This window comes from Rhincodon typus, chromosome 16 (genome assembly GCF_021869965.1).
Source record: "Rhincodon typus isolate 14 chromosome 16, sRhiTyp1.1, whole genome shotgun sequence".
Classification (NCBI taxonomy): domain Eukaryota; kingdom Metazoa; phylum Chordata; class Chondrichthyes; order Orectolobiformes; family Rhincodontidae; genus Rhincodon; species Rhincodon typus.
The window spans coordinates 58,689,090-58,711,449 of record NC_063347.1 but is presented as its reverse complement, the minus strand read 5'-3'; the positions used below and the strand labels follow the sequence as shown (position 1 = coordinate 58,711,449).

General features: G+C 42.6%; 2 protein-coding genes across 3 annotated transcripts in view; one reads left to right on the top strand and one right to left on the bottom strand.

Moving 5' to 3' along the window:
* Positions 1–22,360, top strand: part of oxtra (oxytocin receptor a) — a 460,437-nt gene that overhangs the window by 420,656 nt on the left and 17,421 nt on the right. The gene's annotated exons all lie outside the window — the stretch shown is intronic.
* LOC109919162 (cullin-associated NEDD8-dissociated protein 1-like) overlaps positions 1–22,360 on the bottom strand; it is a 41,563-nt gene that overhangs the window by 18,461 nt on the left and 742 nt on the right. Inside the window, exons 1-8 of one of the 2 annotated variants that reach the window (XM_048606326.1) lie at positions 21,911–22,343; positions 18,325–18,468; positions 16,284–16,438; positions 11,366–11,489; positions 6,093–6,349; positions 4,060–4,165; positions 1,383–1,531; positions 294–586 (exon numbers count right to left, since the gene is read on the bottom strand). In XM_048606326.1, the coding sequence (XP_048462283.1) occupies positions 294–586; positions 1,383–1,531; positions 4,060–4,165; positions 6,093–6,349; positions 11,366–11,489; positions 16,284–16,438; positions 18,325–18,464 (1,224 nt within the window). In that variant the 5' untranslated portion in view covers positions 18,465–18,468; positions 21,911–22,343. Of the gene's footprint in view, positions 1–293; positions 587–1,382; positions 1,532–4,059; positions 4,166–6,092; positions 6,350–11,365; positions 11,490–16,283; positions 16,439–18,324; positions 18,469–21,910; positions 22,344–22,360 lie in introns of those variants that run through there. The other variant, XM_048606325.1, reaches the window with a different exon arrangement.

Below are 22,360 nucleotides of genomic sequence, written 5' to 3'. Positions count from 1 at the left end.
TTCACCAAGTCTATGACATATGGATTACCTGTTATTACCACAAATGCCAATCACTGCTAGACACTCATTACCATTTTGGTGACTATTTAGGACCAACTAGTCTCTGCTGAGTTTGATCTTAGCAAGGGACAGACCACTTTGCATGGTCTCTGACTCCAAAGTTGGAATGAAAGAATAAGATACCGGTATTATTCTCACATAGCCCCTGCATGGATGTTTCATGAATGGAAAACCTAACTAGTGAAGCGAGGGGAAACTGGTGAAAATAATACCAACCAATTGAAAATACTCACTTGATGCTGAAGCATCATTAGGGGCATGTCCCCTTGTCCCAGGGCATCTGTAGTCTGCAACCAACTCTGGACTGGTTTGGTCTGCTTCAGAAGAGAGACATACGCGTGGAAAATGTCAGCCTTCACATTCTCCTCTCGCTCCTTGAATCGACTGATGAGGGCTGGCGAGATTGTCTTGTAAAATTCCTGCAGCATCTCATGCCTGGTGCTCACAATGGCATCCAAACACTTAGTAGAAGCTCGGCGAACTTTCCAGCTCATGTCGTCATCATCGGTGTACTCCTCTTCACTGTCTGGGATGAGCATAAGATATACAATGAGGCCCATGGCCTACAAAGCCATCACGCCCCTTCCTACAGCATCCTGCTATGCCACACATCCATAATTACTGGCACAGATAGGGGATGTATGGTTAACTGCAAATGTATCCCCTCTGTTTAAGAAAGAGGCAGAGGGTAGCAAAAGAAAGTATGAAACCACAGGCCACTTAGTCTAACACCTGTTATTGGTTATACACTAGAATCCATTATTAACTAATGTTAGGTGAGTGGTATAGTGGTCATAGTAATAGTCTCATAATTTGGAGGCCCATGTCTGCAGAATTTAAGGATGCACTACTGTTCCCCAAAAGGCACTGATTCCTTCCTGAGGTCTAATATCATTGGCTCAATTAATTCTGGATATCTCAAAGTGTCGTTTGCTCATACCAGCTAGGGAAAAATCAGACACATCACAGCAAATCCCAATCCTGTCCATGACCCTTATACACAGGTGTAGTTCAAGCTGGTTTGCTGCTAGGATTATTTATTTTTCTCCCCTCAGACAGGAACACTTTGATCAATCATAACCAGATTAGCCAATTTGGTTTAGATTAGGTGTCAAGTCTATTGCCTTCCTTTCTAGCTATTCGCTCTATAAACCTAGTCAGTCAGTTAATCATCGGAGAAACTAATATTAATTTCTGCAGCTAGTGCAGACCTTTTCACCTTTCTCTTCTCCTTCATTAGCAGCATATTTCCAGTCATCTTCTGTACTTATACTTCCCTCTGCAAGTCATAAAGATTGCGCCCAACAGATCAAAGCACTGACCTTGATCCTCCTCTTCATCAGTTTTGTCTGTTTCCATGGCGTCTTCATCATCCTCATCTTGGTCATAGTTGTAATTTGGATCATATGTGATATATTTGAGGCACAGACCAATCATAGCAGGTATGTGAAGGGACATTTCCTTTGGACACCTTAACAATGAACACAAAAACTTTTTAAAACTACTTTTCGTCGAGTACAAAGCATAAGACTAGTGTACCACTGCATTAGATTTAATCATGCTCTCAGGTTATCAAACTAGTGTTTACTATTGACACTAGGATGGTTTATCGTACTAAGCCCAATGCATCCCAAATCAGAATCCACCAGAGTTGAAAGTCAGGAGTTCAGAATTGATGACAGCAATTTTTGACTGCCCAATGTGAAGGCAAAAAAAATGGAACAAAATTGAATTGATGCTCAAGCCAAAAACAGAAGAACACAAGCTCCGACACCAAACAGCTCATTAAAGTGAAGACATCTCACAAGGTGATTTACGCAAATCATGAATGTTCAAAATTTGTAAAATCTAGTTACCAAGAGGAGAAACATCAGACTCTAAGGGTAAATTGCTTCTCTCTCCACAAACGCTGCCTGACCTACTGAGATTTTCCAGCACTCCTTTTTTTCAGATCACAAACATCCATAGGTTTTTGCTTGTATGTTCAAAATTTAATGTCATGTCAGTAATTCCTCAGTTGAGAATTCACAGAAAACACAGAAAAATGCCAGTTGACCGATCCAATAGATGTCAGCGTTTTAACCTCCCATTGGAACGTGCAGAACTAATCATAGTTATGCACCTTGTTCCCATAACCCTTCGATCATCTATCCAAACAAGCGTGACATAGGGACCTCTTGAAAATGTTGCCTCTTTCACACACCTTCCACTGTGCATCAACTCTCTTAGGCTGAAACTGGAAATCAAGAGAATGCAAAATATGGAACTGGTATCATCTGTTTTATGCTACTACCCAAAGTCAAAATTACTGTTTGGAGAAATTTTACCTGCTTTATGTATTTCTTGCATTTAATGTACTATGACTAACTGGCCATGCCACTTCAAATTACCTGAAATAAAAACTGTTTGCTTCTATTGCTATCTTTACAAGATTTTAAACAATTCAAATAACTTGCCCTTAATCAGTACCGTTCTAACAAAGAAAGACTCAATTTTTCCAAATCGGACGTCAGCAAATTTGTGAATTGTACCTGGTCTGAAACGTCATCCTCAAAGCAAGAAAATGTATAACAATGAGCACCGTGTCTTCTCACAGCTGTAAACAGGCAGTGATGGGAATTCCAAGCTTCATTAAGTGTTGAATGGATGAAGATTTACATAGAACATACAGGATAATTGAATTTCCTGGGACAACATATAGGGAAAGCACAGGATCTCTGGAAATGAGATAATTTTTGACGTACACAGATTTGCATGCACCCACTGGGCCTGGCAATGTCGCAAACCACAAGCTGCAAGGCACTCTTCAAAAATATATGAAAAGCCACTGAAGCTGTGCAGATAATAGCCCACAGTACTGCCATCCCAGAGAAATCTACTTAAATATACAGAGAGCTACCCAAACACATTTCTTCATTCCCACTGCCCACCTCTCATGTAATAGATTTCCTTGTCAATTTCCCCACTAGCAAATAAATTGAGATTGTTTCTTCTGTCTATGCTTTTAAATTTTTTTTGGATGGGGAGGGAAAAGAAGTGGAGTGGCAGGTGAATTATACTTCTTATTCACTGCACGATCCAAGATGTCATGAGAGTGGAACCTTGCCAAATGGAGATGAGCAGCAGTGTGGAATGGGATCATGATGGAACAAGTTCAGGGGACTGAGTGGTATAATACAAGTTCCTACAAGTATCAGAGAGGAAACAAAGCAGTAAAATGAAATGTAGAATTTTGCCAATAAATGTTCATAGAATTGTCATCATGGGCAGTATGGTGGCTCAATGGTTAGCACAGCTGCCTCACAGCACCAGGAAACTGGGTTCTATTTTACCCTCAGGCAACTGTGTATGGAGAGTTTGCACATTCTCCGTGTCTGAGTGGGTTTTCCTCCGGGTGCTCCAGTTTTCTCCCACAGTCCAAAGATGTGCAGGTTGGGTGAATTAGCCATGGCAAGTGCAGGGTTACAGGGACAGGGGTCTGGGTAAGCTGCTTTTCCCAGGGTCGGTGTGGACTCAATGGGCTGAATGGCCTGCTTCAGCCCTGTAGGGATTCGATGATTCAACATTATCCTTGGCAGCAAAGACTGGGGTTGCACACAGACAAACAAATAAATGAACACTGAACTATCTCAGAACAACTGCAATGTTGCACTAACATGCTAAAGTGTGAAGCACCCAATCTTAAATTCGTAAAACAATGTTTCAGTGGTGATCAACTGCTTGCATCCATTCTGAGATCCTATGCCAGTACAGGTCCCAGTCAGACTGGTAGCACATAATCCCCCTCCCCTCATCCAGTAGGGTTTGGTACAGAAGGAGGAAAGGAGCAGAAGGAAGCAAGTGAGAACTTAGAAACCAAATTCAGGATTGCTTCAAGGTGCTCAATTACAGAACACTGATTTAAGAACATTTGGCAGAACGAAATACATTAATCCAGAGGGATTACAGAAAGGAGAAGGGAGGGAATGGAAGCCTAGTAATTAACACATAGTAGCATACCTTCTCACAAAGGATTCGAACGCCTGGAAGCAGTACTCCCGCAGCTCATCATCATCCACATTGCAGTATTTTACAACAAGTGGAATAATCTTCTCTAAATGTTCTCCTGAAAGACAACACAGGACTTTCTGTTAGAGGTCAGTAGAGGTCAACCTGGAATGAGAGAGAGAGGAGAAAAAAAAAAAAAAAAAAAAAAAACTTTCCAGCCCATCATGCCTGCTATTTCCACACAAGTCATCCTTGGGGGCTACATCAAACATCATGACTATTCCTATCCATAATCAAAAGAATTTTGATTCACAACTCTCTCATTACTCAACAGATCTATTGGCCTGGATCATGTGGTTCCAACAGCAGTAAATATGGAGACGTTTGCGACCATCGACGGCCATGACAGAACCAAGCCACTCACCATCCTGACTTGGAAATATATCATCGTTCCTTCACTGTCACTGGGTCAATATCCTGAAATTCTCTCCCTAATGGCATTGTGGGTCAACCCACAGCTGGTGGGCTGCAGCAGTTCAAGAAGGCAGCTCGCCACCATCTTTTCAAGGGCAACTAGGGACGGGCAATAAATGCTGGCCAGCCAGTGATGCCCACATCCCATAAATGAATTAAAAAACCCTACAATTTTCCAATCACCAGCTTGCATCAAATGCAGGAGTTGCTGTTTACATCAATGGAGCTCCATGGGAAGCCCACAGTAATAGTGTCACAGCGACTTGTCAGAGTGGAAAGTTGGGTTAATAGGTCCAGCATTTCACTCAACAGTTAGACCACTTTATTTAGGACAGCTCCTTGCACGCAAGGAGATGGTTCAGGAGCTTATCCCTTTAATTCAGCATGAATGCCCTGTTCCACTCCACCCCAAGCTACATCCTACACTCTTGTCCTCATCACTCCAGGCCACATCTATCCAACTTCCCTGCCAATGCAGGCAGCCCAGGTCAAAATCCTGGAACTCCTTTCCTAATGGCACTGTGGGTGTACCTAACCTAACAGACTGCAGTGGTTCAAGAAGGCAGCTCACCATCAGTTTTAAGGGAAACTAGGGATTGGCAGTAAATGCTAGGCCAGCCAGCAACAGCCACATATGAAATTTTCTGAAAATGCTGTTAAAGTCAATTAAAAATTTTAAAAATCAAGATGTACACATTTTTGTCAGGCAACCAAATTACAGGTGGATAGAATCAAGATACAGATCAGCCACGGTCTAACGGAATGATGGAATGGTTTACTCATGTTCTTACATTCTTAGAGGCAGCAAGGAGTTAGAAGCAGAGTAGGGCTCTCTTGAAATTGTCCCAACAGTTACTCTCAGGGGCAGTACAACAGAAAAATCATCTCTACACTGTTTCAAACAGCTCCAGGTCAGATAAGGCAGGTTTGATGCACAATAAACCTCCTCCTATTCTTTTTTCCCCCCCCATCAAACTGCCTCAACAGAAGCACATAAAATATAAACAAAATACGCAGAAGATAGCCCTGTCAGGCAGCATTTGTGCAGTGAGGAACAGAATTAATGCTTCATTCCATACAGCAAGTCACCAACCTGAGTCATCAACTCTGCTTCTCTCTCCACAGACGTCACTTAATTTCCTGGGTACATCCACCATTTTATAGTTTTATTTCAGATTTACAGCATCTGCAGTATTCTATTTTAGGAACAATGCCTGTCAGCAAGTGTAAAGCTTGCTCTCCACTATTCTAGCAAACTTTCGGTTAAGTCAATCCATGACATATCATTCTGTCCATTTGGGTGGCACTTAGGAAATATAGCAACATAGGAGCAGGAATAGGCCATTCAGCCCCTCGATTCCTCTCTGCCATTTTCGATCATGGTTCATATCATCTACCTCAAAGCCATATTCCCACACCACCCCACATTTACAGTATCAAATCACCTTTGCTGGCAGGAATGCAACCACTATTTTATTTTCATCCAGAAGTGTCAAACAACAGGGAAAAGGCTAATCAGGTTCTTCAACTTGCTGAAATAACGGACAAAAGATTTAAAGCCAGTTGCTCACCAACTCTGTGCCCTGCCTGTCGGCTGATGGCACCGGCGCATTGGATGTATGTTCTGGTCATAGACGTAGATTCATTCTTTGACAGTTCGACTAGTAGGTGATCCATTAGTTCAGAGAAGAGACACGTGCTGCAGCTCATGACCAGATGCCCCAGAGCAATAATGGCTCTCTTGCGAACAGCCAGCCTTGGACTGGACAGCTGAGGCAGCAGGCAAGTCAGGATCGAGGAGTGAAATGTGATCAGAGTCCCACCCAACCTACAATGGGAAACATGAGACATTCAGAATGCAGAATCACCAGAGTTATCAGGATAACCACCTCAGTCAGCATATCTGTTTAAATAAGTTCCCTCTGCTATACCTACAGGAAGTATGAATCCAAAATTTGACATTTCCATCTTCCTCACCTACCAGCTTAGGAACACCTTCAGGACGCCAGTCGTACTGTGTGCCAAACTGCTTTAAATTGGCAGAAAGAAATTGTCCATCAATATCAGCCCTGCCAGATCCTAGTGATGCAAGGTCAGTATCATCTTGAATAGGTAACCATTCTAGAGTTTTCTGAACCGGTTTATATTTCTATATGTTCACCCCCATAAAGCCACTTGGCCTGTGCACCTGTGCCAACTTATTGAAACAGTTAGCTGATTAGTCCCACTCTCCTACACTTTCACCACAGCACTGCAATTTCATCCCCCTTTCCAATATAGACCCAATTTGCTTTGGAAAAAGAAAGCGTTTAAATCAGCTTGAAGCATCCTTTCAGGCAACGCATTTAAAATAACAACTTGTCCAACTTTCACCAGCCCTTCCCCGTTCAATATTTACTTTCTTCCACTTAGCCTCCCCTCCATAGTTTTGATGGAAAGTTAATTCAATATCTGGAGTTTTAATATACTTCTTTCTGCGTATGTGTATGCTTGGTTCACCCTACCTCCATAACATTTCAAAGACAACAAGCTGTATAGTCAGCTGTTACCAGTCACCTCAGTCAGACATTGTGGTTTCAGCCCCACTCCAGAAACTTAAGCATACTGCATAGCCTGTCATTCCAGTGAAGTACTGAGGAGTGAGGCATGATCAAAGCTACCATCTTTTGGAAGAGATATTATGCCAAGACCCGGTCTGCTTTCATTCTGAACGTAAGGGGCACCATGGCACTATTCTGACAAACAGAAAAGTTCACCCCAGTGCAGTGAAACATACTGTGCAGAAAAAAAGACACTGCTTCTATCCGAATCAATACGTACTCTCAACTATCGCCGAAACAATCACTAGTCTCCTTCACATTTGTATACCTTTGCTATGTGCAAATTGGCCAGCAGATTTTCAGTATTACGCGTGAATGCAACATAAGAACAGGAGTAGACCATTCAGCCCCTCAAGCCTGCTCCTCTATTCAATAAGATCACTGCTGACGTGTGGCCTAATTCCACATGCCTACTTTTGACTCATTTCCCTTGATACCCTTGCTTAACAAAAAATTCTCCCAGATTTAAATTGAATAGCATCGACCACTGTTTGAGAAGAGTTCATAATATCCACTCCTGTGTGTGGAACTGCTTTCTAGCATCTCTCTTGAATGTCTGACCCCAATTCTCAGACTATGCCCCATGGTTAGAATAGTTTATCTAAGCTGTCATTCCCTGTTAATATCCTAAAGATCTCGATCAGATCACTCCTTAGCCTTCTAAATTCTACAGAAAACAGACCTAATTTGTCTAATCCCTCTACATAACTTTATACCTGAAATTCAGGCATCATTCTTATAAACCTGTGTTGAACTCCCTCAAGGGCTGAACATCCTTCCTAAGGTGTAGTGCCATATCTGCTCACAGTACTCTACATGGGGTCTAACAAGGGTTTTGTACAACTGCAGCTTAATGTCTACATCCCAATGCTCCAGCCCTTTAGATATGAAGGCTAGCATTCCATTAAATTTCTTGACTATTTTCTGTACCTGTTTGTGGCATTTTAAAGACCCGAACCTGCAAATCCTCATTGGGCATCTACTGTATTTAACTTTGAGCCCTCTAACAAACAAAAATCTGGATGGATCCTTTTGTGGTCCAACATGGATAACCTCTCTTGCTTATATCAAAATTCATCTGCTACAGCTTTGCCCATTCACCTAATCTCTCAATATCCTATTGTAATGTTGTTATGCTGCCATCAACACTGTCTAGAATGCTTCCCAAATTTGTGTTGGCAGCAAATATAAATATTTGACTTCTTATTCCATTACCCAAGTTGTTAATGAATATTGTGAATAGCTGACACCCCAACACAGATCCCTGTGGGACACCACTAGTCATGTCCTGCCAATCTGAGTGCTTACACGTTATCCCAACTATTTCCTGCCACTCACTCAATTTCCTATCCAGGTCAATTTTTTGCCCTCAATCCCATGGGTTTCTACCATAGCTAACTCTTTTTAATGTGGGACTTTATGCAAAGCCTTCTGGCTTATTGACTGCCAAGCACATTGAGATGTTCTCAAGCTCTGAAAAGGAGCTCTGCAAATGAAGTCTTCCTTTTGGTATTCTCACATAATATAGTGCAGTGCTTCCCAAATGTTCTACTTGTCTGACCAGACTTTGAGGCATCAAAATTGTCAACCCCTCAGTGAGAACTAAGCCCACAGAAGAGCTGCACAGATGTTCTAACTTGTTCAGAACACCAGAGTGGCTATTACTGCCTCAGCTTGTAACCCCAAAATTTCAGTTCACAAGCACACGAGTTCCAACATCAACTTTCGGAAGTCCTGATATATGCAGAAGAATAGTGGCAGGAGCAGGCAACAAACTTTGGAGGGAAATCAGCTACAGGTGCGTGTTTGGCAAGATGTAGGCAAGAGCTACAAGTGTAAAACATAGTAGGCTAACTGGGAGAGGAATAAAGGGAATGGGACTTGTGCATCCCCACTCAATCAGCCAGTCATGCCTTTGCTTTTCACCTAGTGTGACTTTTAATCTGTTAAAACTAAGGAGATATTCAGAGACAGACACCCACACTGAGCTTAGCTGATGCCAACTGTTAAAAACCCAAATGGTTCAACAACGTCCTTCTGGGAAGGGAACATGAAACTCCTACCTGATCTGTTCGACAAATTCCCACAGACTGAGTGATTTGCCTATTGATGTGCTAAAAGAGGCGCAACGAGCCAATCAGATGGTAAAACTTAGTGTCATTAGGAGATGCCGTCACTAACTTCTCAGAGTAAACTTGCTAGAGAGGCTCAATTTCTGAAAATAAATAAGAGCTGCCCTGCAGTTACCATCATTTTTCTCCAATCAATGCCATTTTCTCTAGCACCAGCCAATATGGAAAACTTGCATCTCTCCTGGGAGTGTGACCAGGTCACTGACTCTCAGGGGAAGATTAGAAGGAAGCTCTACTACTGACCCACATGACAATCACCTGCAGCAAAATGAGAGGGTGACCTCAGAATCCTTCACTACACAGACTTCACTCAGCAGAAACATACCAAAATTCTACCTTTTCTAGGCAGAACTAGGGTCAAATGGCCAAGCTCGTACACAAACACTGCCCCTGCTGTAACATCAAAATCTTCTGAAAGGATGTCTTAGAGATCATCAGGCCTGTTTGATGAATCATGGAGTCCTCAGACACAGTCTTTGCAGTTATAGGCAGAGCAAGAAATCTGTACAAATTTCAGCAACATCCACCATGTCCCCACCAGAGGATGTGAATATAATACCAATGAGGCATTTGCTATTAAGTAGATTGCAGGATATGCTCTCCTGCAGACTCAAAGTGGGCCAGTGGGCCCCAGAGCAGTGTCCTTGTGATCTCCTGTTATGGTTGATACCTGTGTGGAGACCAGCTGTTATAACCTACTTCACAAACAGTACAGGAGCATGCACTGGGGACTCTTATGGCTTACTGGCAGTGTCCCTCGCTTTGAGCCCAGAGACAGAGTTCAAATCCCACCTGCTCCAAAAGGTGCGAGTCGTGACACGTCTGAATAGGCTGATTAAAAATATAAATCATGCACGCACAGGCTGGTGTCATACTTTCAGTTGTGTCCCTGAAAGGGTCTGTTCGAATGTCAGAAATGCAGAGAAATGGGATAATTCACGTTGTAACATTTAATTAACATTCAGCATCAGAAAAGCAGATATTTCCACCAACTAAACATGCAAAAAAACCAAAAAGTCATTGCATTGGGCCTCAACAAATTTTGTTGCCACCTTGACCATGATCCAAGGATTAACCAGATTGTTTGCAATTTTGGCATCCTATTTGACCGACCTGAGCATGCAACTTCAGATGCTCATCCCCAAGACTGCCTACTTCCACCTTGATTAAATTGCTCATTTTCACTCCTGACTCAGCCCAAACCCTCCTAAACTCCAAACTTTCTCTTCACCTTCACATCAAAGCTCTGTTTCTCCACCTCCTCGGAGATGTATCTTAAAACTTATCACTTTGACAAAACTTTTGGCCACTTGCTCTAGTGCCTCCTCCTTTGGCTCACTGCCGATTCTTTTTGGTTGATCACTTTTGTGAAATATTTGGGACGCTTTTCCGTGCAAATAAAAGCTGTCTTTTCCTGCTATCAGAAATATGACTGGAAACAGCTTAAATGTGGCTGACTATGGCACAAAAACATAATTATGGCTCTGTGAGGCACTTTGCAGAAATGAATACTGATTTTTTTTTCAGGTACTGACTGCGAGGTTTTTGAATCAAAGGATACCATCCACCCTCTGTCTTGTTGCTGATCTTGCATTGTTTCTCAGGTGAGGATGAAAAGCAATAGATGATGTCAAGACTCAGCCGACCATTCCTACTCCACTCCCCACCCACTGCCGTGAACCTCTAAATCCCAGGCATAACAGCTGCATCTGACGGTATCAAATCTCAAGCTTTGGTCGCAACTCATCTCACCCCAAGTGGTTCCTCCTTTACATCTGTTATTTGAAGTTCACCAACACTGCTCCTCTCTGCTGCCATCAAAATGGATATGGTTGATGCTTTATAATGTGAAGCTGTCTAATATCGACAAATGGAGAATTTAACCCTAGAATCTCAAAATAATACTATCACTGTTTGTACCACAGAATAAATTACTTCGAATATTACTACTCTTGTGCTACATGCTAGAATATATTACTTAGAACAATAGTGCCAATGTAGCAGCACGGACACTATTTTTCCACATAACATTATGTCTGCATACCACTATAGCACAGTAGATTCTCCTTCACTGTTGAGGAGACTTGGAATTGTTCATACCCTGTAGTTTACCTGCTCAGCATATCAGACAATATGTCCAGGGCCTCCAGCTGGACAGAAACATCCTCTTGCTTAGCGATAGCACTTGTCAGACGTCCAGTAATCTTCTTGCACACGTTAGCAGACAGGGCCAAGCCTGGGACAGAATCAAATGCTTATTACGACTACAGATATTATTTGGAGTATTTATTTTGACAGTAATGAGATCATTAGTAAATTTTAAGTTTCGTTTTCCCTAATCAACAAGTTCCAGAGAAGGGTTTATTTTTAATCACTTATGATTTTTACGCTCAAAATTCCCACTTCTCATAATGTCAGCAAAAAAAAAAAAAAAAAAAAAAATGGGATTCCCATCCAGTGATCCTGAACTCTGCAAGCCACAGTTATCCTAAATCTTTAGTCAACCTTATTCAAATGTTCTGAGGACTTTTAGCATATTTAGGCCTCTACAAAGCCTCTACCAGCAATGGACAGTAACCCTTTGTCTGCGCAATAGTCATCCTAAAATATTAGCCGTATCACTTGGCAAAAGCCTGATGGGTCTCCAACCCTGTTAAGCACAAGATCACTTTTTGAATGCAAGATTTATCCCTAAGAAAATATAGAATAAACAATTTATTGTTAGTGTTATATAAATACTTTGTGTTAGATTTACAAGTTATTCACCAAGTCTCAGTGCGTTACTTGCAACTGCATATAAACTACCAGTGCCTTGAAGCTTGGGTTATAGTTTGAGATGCTAGTCATACAGAATCCATGCAATGGATTTCTGAGAGGCAGGTGTGATCTTGGACTTGATCATCTTTATTTTGGAAAATGCATTTCAGAGAGATATGTGGATCCAAAGTAAACATTCGCTTTAAAAGCACAGGATGATAAAAGGAGGTATTTATCTGTTTGAGTCCCCAGTATTCACTGTTCTTTGATCTTGCTTTTGGCTCAACACAGCTTTGCATAGTAATTACCTTCATGTCACTCCATTGCTGTGTAATGGAATCACATGATGGAATGGACTGGAGACGATGATTTGTTTTTTCCTGAAATCATCAGTTGAATTCCTCTGCCAACTTCCTTAGGTGAGCACAGAAGTTTTTTGGGTTTAATAAATTTTCTGTTTTTGACTTTTTCTTCTAATATTTCCTCCAGAAGTGTTACAATGTTTTACTCTCAATTGGGAGGACCACAGACCCAGTTTCAATTTGAATGCATGCACAGCACTGATCATATGTGCCAAGTCTCTGTCCTCTCCCTGCTCAGTTTCAATGTCACATTTGTAAGGAGCCTGAAGTCAAGCAATCACATGCTGTCCGAGAGTTCACTTCTTAATCAAATTTCTTAAAGAAGATTGAAGCCATTCAGACATGATATCTAAAACTCTTTGCAAGATCTTCCCTCAACTTGAACACCTCACATCAGCGTGGAGAATTAATTCAGCATCAACTTGGTCCATAACTAAGATGTACAAGACTGTGGGTCAAGTGCTGGTAAAGGAAATTAGAAGAGTTAGGTGGTTGTTTCTGACCGCCACAGAAACATTGGGCAGAACGATTTTTTTCTTCTGTGCCGTAGACTTCAGACTTTTTTTAAATTCACTCATGGGACATGGGCATCGCTGGCTGGCCAGCATTTACTGCCCATGCGATGGTGGTGATGAGCTGCCTTCTTGAACTGATGCAGTCCACATGCTGTAGGTTGACCCACAATGCCATTAGGGAGGGCAATCCAGGATTTTGACCCAGCGGCAGTCAAAGAACGGCAATATATTTTCAAGTCAGGATGTTGAGTGGTTTGGAGGGGAACTTGCAGGCAGTGGTGTTCCCATGCATCTGCTACACTCATCCTCCTATATCGAAGTGGTCATGGGTTTGGAAGTGCTGCCTTAAGAAGCCCTGGTGAACTTCAGCAGGTCATCTTGTAGATGGTACATAGTCCTGCTACTGAGCATTGTGGAGGGAGCAAGTGAAGCGTATGAGCCTGGTGCCACTCAGGCGAGCTACTTTGTTTAAAGCTTCTGAAGTGTTGTTGGAGGTGCCCCCATCTAGGCAAGTGGGGAGTGTTCCATCACACTCCAGACTTGTACTTTGTAGATGGTGAACAAGCTTTAAGGAGTCAGGAGAGGAATTATTTGCTGCAGTATTCCTGGCCTCTCTTGTAGTCACTGTTCATATTGAGAGTCCAGTTGAGTTTCTGGTCAATGGTAACCCAAGGATGCTGACAGTGGGTGATTTAATAACACCACTGAATGTCAAAGTATGGTAGTTAGATTGGCTGTTGTTGGCATTTGTGTGGCACACGTTACTTACCACTTGTCAGTCCAAGCCCGGATATTGTCCAGATCTTGTTACATTTGAACATGGACTGCTTCAGTATCTGATGAGTGGCAAATGGTGCTGAATATTGTTTGCCAATGACTGCACATCCTCACTTGACATTAGGTGGAGGGAAGGTCATTGATGAAGCAGCTGAAGATGGCCTAGGACACTACCCTGAGGAATTCCTACAGGGATGTGCTGGAGCTGAGATGACTGTCCTGCAACACCCATAACCATCTTCCCATATGACTCCAACCACTAGAGGGAGTTTGCCCCCTGATATCCAGCAATTCCAGTTTGCTAGGGCTCCTTAATGCCACACTGTTGTATGTGTCCTTGATGCCAAGGGCTGTCACTCTCACCTCACCTCTGGAATTCAGCTCTTTTGTCCGTGTTTGAACCAAGGCTGTAATGAGGTCAGGAGCTGAGTGGCCCTGGTGAAACCCAAACTGGGCGTCACTGAGCAGGTTATTGCTGAGCAGATGTTGCTTGATAGCGCTGTTGATGACATCTTCCATCACTTTACTGATGATCAAGAGTAGACTGATGGGGTGCTAACTGGCCGGGTTGGATTTGTGCGCTGTTTGTTCACAGGACCTACGTAGGCAATTTTACACGTTGTTGGGTAGATGCCAGTGTTGTTACTGTGTTGGAAGAGCTTGGCTAGGGAAGTGGCAAGTTTGGAGCACAAGTTTCTAGCACTATTGCTGCAATGTTGTCAGGGCCCATAGCCTTTGCAGTATGCAGTACCCCCAACTGTTTCTTGACATCACGTTGAGTGAATTTAATTGGCTGAAGACCAGTACCTGTATCTGCAGCCGGCAGATAAGTAAGGAGGAGGTCAAGTATGTCTTTCTCTCTTGTTGCTTTTCCCTCACCACCTACCACAGCCCCAGTCTGGCAGCTAAGTCCTTTAGGACCTGACCAGCTCGATCGGTAGTGCTGCTGCTGCAATGCTGTCCAGGCACCAAGAGCTCTTGGTGGTGGACATTGAAATCCTCCACCCAGAGTACATTTTGCACCCTTGCCTCTCCCGGTGCTACCTCCATGTGCTGTTCAACACGGAAGAAGACTGATTCATCAGCCGAGGGAGGATGGTACATGATAATCAGCAGTATTATTGCCTTGATCCTTCACGGAGTCCAGAGACAATGTTGAGAGCTCCTAGGGCAACTCCCTCCCAACTATATACCACTGCGCCGATGCCTCCGCTGGTGGGAGAGGACACATCCGGAGATGATGATGGTTGTGTCTGGGAGATTGTCTCTAAGGTATGACTCTGTGTGTATGGCTCTGTCAGGCTGTTAGTTGACTAGTCTGTCAGACAGCCCTCCCAATGTTGGCACAAGCCCCCAGATGAAGGTAAGGAGGACTTTGCATAGTTGACAGAGCTGTTTCTGCTGTTGTCTTTTCCAGTAGCTAGGTGATATCAGGTGATCCATCTGGTTTCATTTCTTTGTAGAGACTTTGCCACGATTGGTACAAGTAAGTGGCTGGCTGGGCAATTTCAGAGGGCAGTTGATTCAACCATGTTGCCATGGCTCTGGAGTCACATGCAAGCCAGGCCAGGTAAGGACAGCGATTTCCTTCCCTGAAGGACATTAGTGAGGCAGATGAGTTTTTCTAAAATTAACACTGTTCCATGCTGTTCACTAGACTCTTAATTCCAGATTTGTATTGAATTCAAATTCCACCATCTAGCGTAGCAGGAATCAAATCTGGGTACCTAAAACATTAGCTGAGTTTCTGGCTTAATATTCCAGTGATGATGCTACAAGACCACTATGATTCTAAGTTTGTTGAGCAAGGTTTTAAACAAGCTGTGCTGAAGAGCTTTGCTCAAATCGAGTTTACAATCTTAGCAACTTTCATTAGGTGGGAAACATCTATAACTTCATTCACTAATGCTTGCTGGTGGACTATACAGTGGCAATGGACAAAAGTAAGGGAAATCAAGCTCATTTCTGAAAAATGCAACAGAGCTTACGTTTGCGCCAAGAATAGCAGGCACACCATTAGTTGTGGTGAAGACCAGTTTCTTGATCAGAATATTTTTCCTCAAGCATGTACGAACAAGCTGGCACAGCCTATTAAGAATATGCAGTTTTCTCTAGTCACGTGGCTTCTGGAACTGAAAGTCAACATTTCAGGCTGAAACATTAACTTTCCTGCTCCTCTGATGCTGTCTGACCTGCTGTGCTTTTCCAGCCTCACACTCTAGACTCTGCAGTCCTTATTGCCTCTAAGCTGCTGACACTTGCATCAAGGTTCACCTACTAAAAAGGGTCACACAAATGTGGTACTGATGATAATGATAGCAGTGAAGCCAGACCCAACAGAAAGGCAATATCACTACAAGAGGAAGACAGTAAATAGAAAACTAAGAGAACTTCATCCTCAAAACACTTAGCTACAGCTTGCTTGCACCAGACATATCCACTTCCCCAAATAGGTCACACCTCAGAAACTAGTGGCACTAATCAAATGTTTTGGCACAGATCTACATACTTGATATTAAATTGAAAATACACTATTCTATCAGCATTGGCAGGAGGTGGGATGTTGAGTATAAACCGAGAGGACATATGGAGATGAGAAGGTACAAACAACAATCTTACCACTAGAAGCAGGAGGCAGCTCTGCAATGACAGTCTTCAGGCCAATGCTGGATATATCCCGTAGCTGCTCTTTATCAGACAGCATGTTCGTACATAACGTATCCACAATTGTCTCCACTTGGTACTCTTTCACCTTGCTGACCAATGGGCCCAAGCTGAACAAGTGAACAAATAAAATGCTGTGATCCTGGCATTTTAACATCATTACTACTTCTCGTGCTGTATCGCGCTTCTTCTCCCCCAACAATTTTGCATCACTGCAGTGAGCTGCAGAACACCCCTGTATCAACTCCAAACAACACATCAGGTAAAGACTCCCCCTCTCAGGTGAAGTGGTATCTTGTTCAAATGCTGAGGTCAGACAAGTATCTAGTGAAGGCAGTTGTTTTAATGGGGCATATTAATTTTCACATAGATTGAGATAAGCAGACTAGCACATGCCAGATGAATTTCTGAAACATATGAATCACCTAAGGGCAGGTGATAATAGATTTAGTAACGGTTGAAGACCCAGATTTAGTTAACAGTCAAATGGTGTGAGAAGATCGATTTAACAATGGTTATAAAATGATTAAGTTCGATGTAGTGTTTGAAAGGTAGAAACATGAAACAGCCACTGAGATACTAGATTCAGGCATGGCTGATTTTAAGTTACTGACTTAGGTACAGTCAGCTGAACAAGTACGTTAATATGGGCAACAACACATCAGTCTGAGGCAATTTAAAAAATATCAAAGTGGCACAAAACCAGTTTGCACCCAGAAAGGGTTTAAGTCCTGTTTGGCCCAAAAAAAAGCAACCACAGACAAATAAAGAGATACGAGACAAAGCAAACAACAAAAGAAAATTTAAAATTTAAAAATTGCAAAAATATACTTCAGCTCCTGGTAAGGGGGAAAGATGCAAGAGATATCCAAAGAAAAGAGTATACAAAAAGAAATTTGCAGGAACAAGCAACATGAGTTACACAGTTACAGTACAGCAAAAAAAAAAGGGTGGTCAGAAGCAATGTGGTAGAGGTCATGGATTTTGAAGATGCTATTTAGCAAACAGGATGAGTCACTGCATTGCAAATTGTAGATGAAGCAGTCTGCTGCCACTGCGTCCTGATGGAAGTAGTGAACGTTTGAAGGTGGTGGATGAGATGCCAATCAAGACGACCTTGGTGGGAGAGCTGCATTGATTTACCAGAATGATAATCTGGACTCCTGAGAGTTAAACTATTAGAAGAGATTGCACAAATGAGGACTTTAAACTGCTTGAAATAAAGGTTATGAGGTTATATTGAGAAAATATTAAAGAAATTAAAGGCAACAGGATAGACAAAGAGAAATTATTTCCAACAGCCGGGGTTAAAACCTAAAGGTAAGAAACATGTGTTGCAGAAGTAAAATTAAGAAACACTGCTACACAAAGAACTATAAAAGTTTTGGACTCTTCCACAAACATTAGTTGCTGTTAGCTCAATTGTCAATTTTAAAACTGAAACTGACAAGATTTTTGTTAGCCAAAATTAAGGGATGTGGGGAAAAGCTGGGTATGGAATTACATCATAGATCAATCATATTCTCTATGAACAGTAGAGTAGAACAGATTCAAGGGATGAAATGGCCTATTCCTATCCCTTTGCACCAGTGATTACCTTCAAGGCAGGCCCTGACCTTGCACTGCACCAATGTCAACTTAGGCGAAAGCAGACAGTTTTCAAAAGTAGGAATAAGTTAGCATGCAGATTACTATTTGATGTTTTCCCACTTCACATTCATAGATGGAAAAACATACTGTCACTGGTGGTACATCAGTGGGAAAACAACTTTACTTTCAAAATAGCTTTGCCTTAATTCCCTGATATACAGTCAAGAATTGAATGCCAACTCCCACCAACACTGGGTAAGCTGAAGGTCAGGATATATCAGAGAAAATACACCCAGACCAACAAGTTGCAGAAAGGTCGGTAGCAAAGAGGGAGCAGACTGTAAAAACTGAACCACCAGCATAAAAGAGATCTATGTGCCACTCAGACTCAGCAATTATTACTTACCACTTCACAGCCAGGTTCTGCACCTCTCCATTCTTATCTTCTAGCAGCCTGAGCAACATTTTCACCACCTTCTTCTCACTGTCATCATCCAACTTAATGGAGTCTTTCTGCAGCTCCACCATCAGATCATTGGTGGCCATAAATCTAGACAATATCAGACATTCACATTGATATTCAAAAAAAAGGACAAACTGCAATTACATGTAGGTCTAATAGGGTAGCTCTTCCAAAGAATTTCGTGGACTATGATAAATTGGATGGATTCTCCTGTGCTACAAGATTCTATTATTCCCATTATTTCTAATTATGGGCAGAACCATATTATTGTAATTCATTTATACAGCACAATGTGACCAAATCAATTATATTTATGGAGCTATAAAAAAATCTGAAGAACATCCTACAAAGTTGGAGATAGTGCTTTGAAAGACAAAGCCTGAATGTCTTCTCCAAGATCCTGCTGCTCTCAGCCTCTTGGGCTGTGCAGTATGGAATGTGAAGTGCATCTCCACAGCATTCATGGATAAACAGCTGCCAGAAGCCCAGTAAGTACAATGCGCCCATAGAAAAATCCAAATATCTAACCCCCTTAATTTCTCTGAATGAGAAAACAAATTCTGAGGTCAATGGGCATTTATCAACAATGAACTCTCAGGACAACAGGCCCCAGAGCTCAACAGCCATAGTTTTAAGATACACCAGTTTCAAAACATTGTTATTGTACAACAAAAATCTGGAATCAGATCCCTGCTTGTTATGAAACTAGCCATTAGTCAAACAACACTCAAAACTCCATAACCGCACATTCAAGTAGTTTTCGCATCCAAAGATATTGAAAACAAGGGCAGACAGTCCAGCCATCTCCTTTTATCATACCCCTTTGTTTTTATTTTCATATAATCCTGTCAATAACTGTTTGAGATGATGGGCAGGCAGAACTACATTATTGCAGTCAGTAGAGTCGGTATCGTGGTGCTATACTGGGTATAGCATGTATGTATCACAAAGTAACTGTGTGTAAACACGTCAACACAATGAATTAGCTCAGTATTTTCAGCAGGCAATAAGAAAGGTATGTAATTGGAAGACTCAATAAATTAAGTGAGCTACCACCATAATCTGCAATCGGTTACTTGCATTCAAGTACACTATTAATTGTGTGAAGTCTCAAGTCCACAGTCAAAAGCTTATTTGTTACATTAGGTTCATTTGAATTGGTGCTAGATCAGGAGACAGCAATGCAGTCCCATGTTTACTTCCATAAATTCTCACTGAAGATCAGCTGCAAACTTAATTCTGGCATGTGTGGCTTCTCTTGTTTAAAAAGAAAAGTAGTAATCTAAAAATGTCATCATTACTTTTATTTATACAAAATTATTGCCAAATTTGGGAAACAAATCAAATTCTCACACTGCTAACGTGGGTTTGGAATTCACCCTCATTCAATTATTAGCCTCGTTCACAGTAATGACTGTGTTATCACACTCATCAGGACAGATATTAAGTCAAGTTTGTACTGACTTCTCGTGAGGTTATATAAGCTTGGATGCCAATAACCAGAGATCAGAAAGCACTCCCTCTCCTTCAAATTGTTCTAGGCAATGTTCTATATTCAACCAAAATCAATGCTATTGGAAGGACTGCTGGACCAACAGTCACCTCAGAGTCTTCAGTTCCTTCCATCATAAGGTCAGAAGCGGGATGTTCACCTGGTGTTTGCACAATGTTCAACACCATTCACGACAACTCAGATACTGAAACAGTCCATATTCACATGCAGTACAACCTGGGCAATATCCACCATTCATGATGGAATACAGCCCAGTAACCTGGAAGAGTGCAGCTCCAGCAAAACTCAAAAGGTTTGACACCATCAAGAAAACAATTCACGTGATTAGCACCACATTCACAAACACTCACTCCCCGTTTGCCACTGAGACTCACGAGCAGTTTGTACCATTACAAGAGGCACTGCAGAAATTTATCAAGGGACTTTAGTCACCATCTTTCAAAACCATGGCACTGCCGTCTAGAAAGACAAGGACAGCAGATGCATGGCAACAGCACCACCCGTAAACTCCCTCCCAAGCCACCCACCATCCTGACTCTGAAATATACTACCATTCCTTCAGTATCACTGAGTCAAAATCCTGGCACTCCATCCCTAACAGCATTGTAGCTCTAACTATATCAAATGGGGAGGTGATGGCCTAGTGGCGTTATTGCTGGACTGTTAATCCCAAGGCCCAGACAATATTCTGGGGATCTGGGTTCAAATCTTGCCATGGCAGATGGTGGAATTTGAATTCAATAAAATATCTGGAATTAACAATCTAATGATGACCATGAATCCATTGCCGATTGTTGGAAAAACCCATCTAGTTCACCAATGTCCTTTAGGGAAGGAAACTGTCATCCTTACCTGGTCTGGCCTACATGTGACTCCAGACCCACAGCAACGTGGTTAACTCTCAACTGCTCTCTGGGTAATTAGGGATGGGCAATAAATGCTGCCTAGCCAGCGATGACCTCATCCCGTAAATGAATAAAGGAAACAGACTGCAGTGATTCAAGATGTTAGCTCACCACCATCTTCTCAAGGGCAACTAAGGATAGACAATTTATGCTGGCCCAGCAATTCTGCCCAATTCTCTCCAGGACATCCTAGTCCATTCATCGACCACTAACACCACATCCTCCTTCCCACATAACCGCAGAAGCTTCAACACCTACCCGTTCACCACCTCCCTGTTCACCATCCAAGGGCCTAAACAGTCTTTCCAGGTGAAGTAGCATTTCACCTGTACTTCCTCCAATCTTGCATATTGTGTTCGCCACACTACTCTATATTGGAGACACCAAATGCAGACTGGGTGACCGCTTTTACAGAACATCTCCAATCTGTGCGCAAGCATGACCCCGACCTTCCCATAACCGGTTATTTTAACAGTGTCCTGCTCACATGCCCACTTGTCTGTCCTCAGCATGCTGCAGTTCTCCAGTGAATCACAGCGCAAACTGGAGGAACAACATCTCATCTTCAGACTAAGCACTTTACAACCTTTTGGACTTAATATGGAGTTCAACATCTTCAAATTATGAACCAACTCCCATTCCTGCCCTTTCTTTTAGCTTTGTTACATCCTCTGTCACCATGTCCTCCCTCCCCTCCTCCCACCCGAGTGGGACTGCCTGTTCTTACCTGTCTGGCAGTTAGACACACCATTGTTCTGCCATTCTCACATTCTGATCACTTAATCTGAACAATCAATATCCGTTTACCCCAGCACTCTACACTCCAAATACCATCCCTGCCCTCCCCCCACAACACAACAGCATAAACGCTGCCCCCTCCACACTTCATGTCAGCTCTGAAAAAAACCACCTAGACTCAAAACATTAGCTCGTGCTCTCTCTCTCTTTCCGTGGACACTGCCTGACTGCTGTGATCTCCAGCATTTGTTGGTTTCAGTAGATTCCAGCATCTGCAGTAATTTGCTCCTAACTGGAAAAAAACACTAACTGCTCAGAAAATAATTCGAGATCGAAGAGAGAGTTAAGTCATCAGCTTTGACACCATTCTTGCCTTCAAGTCAAGTGTTGTGGGTTCCCATCCTGTTCCTTTAACTTGTATGCATAATCCAAGCTGACACACAACTGCATTGCTAAGCACGTGCTGTAACATCTAGAGTGATGCGTATTGGATGAGATAGAATTGGGATCTTGCTGCCCCAGTCTGAGTGTGAGGGGGCTATCAGCTGGAATTGGGATTTTGCTGGCACAGGTGTGGGGGAATGGGGAGGGGGCTGTCAGCTGGGATTGGGGTCTTGCTGTGCCAGTGTGGGGGAATGGGGAGGGTGCATGTCTGTCAGCTGGGATTGGGGTCTTGCTGCCCCAGTGTGGGGGAATGAGGAGAGAGGGCTGTCAGCTGGGATTGGGGTCGTGCTGCCCCAATGTGGTGGAATGGGAGAGGGGAGTCCATCAGCTGTGATTGGGGTCTTGCTGCCCCAGTGTGGGGGAATGTGGGGGAATGGGG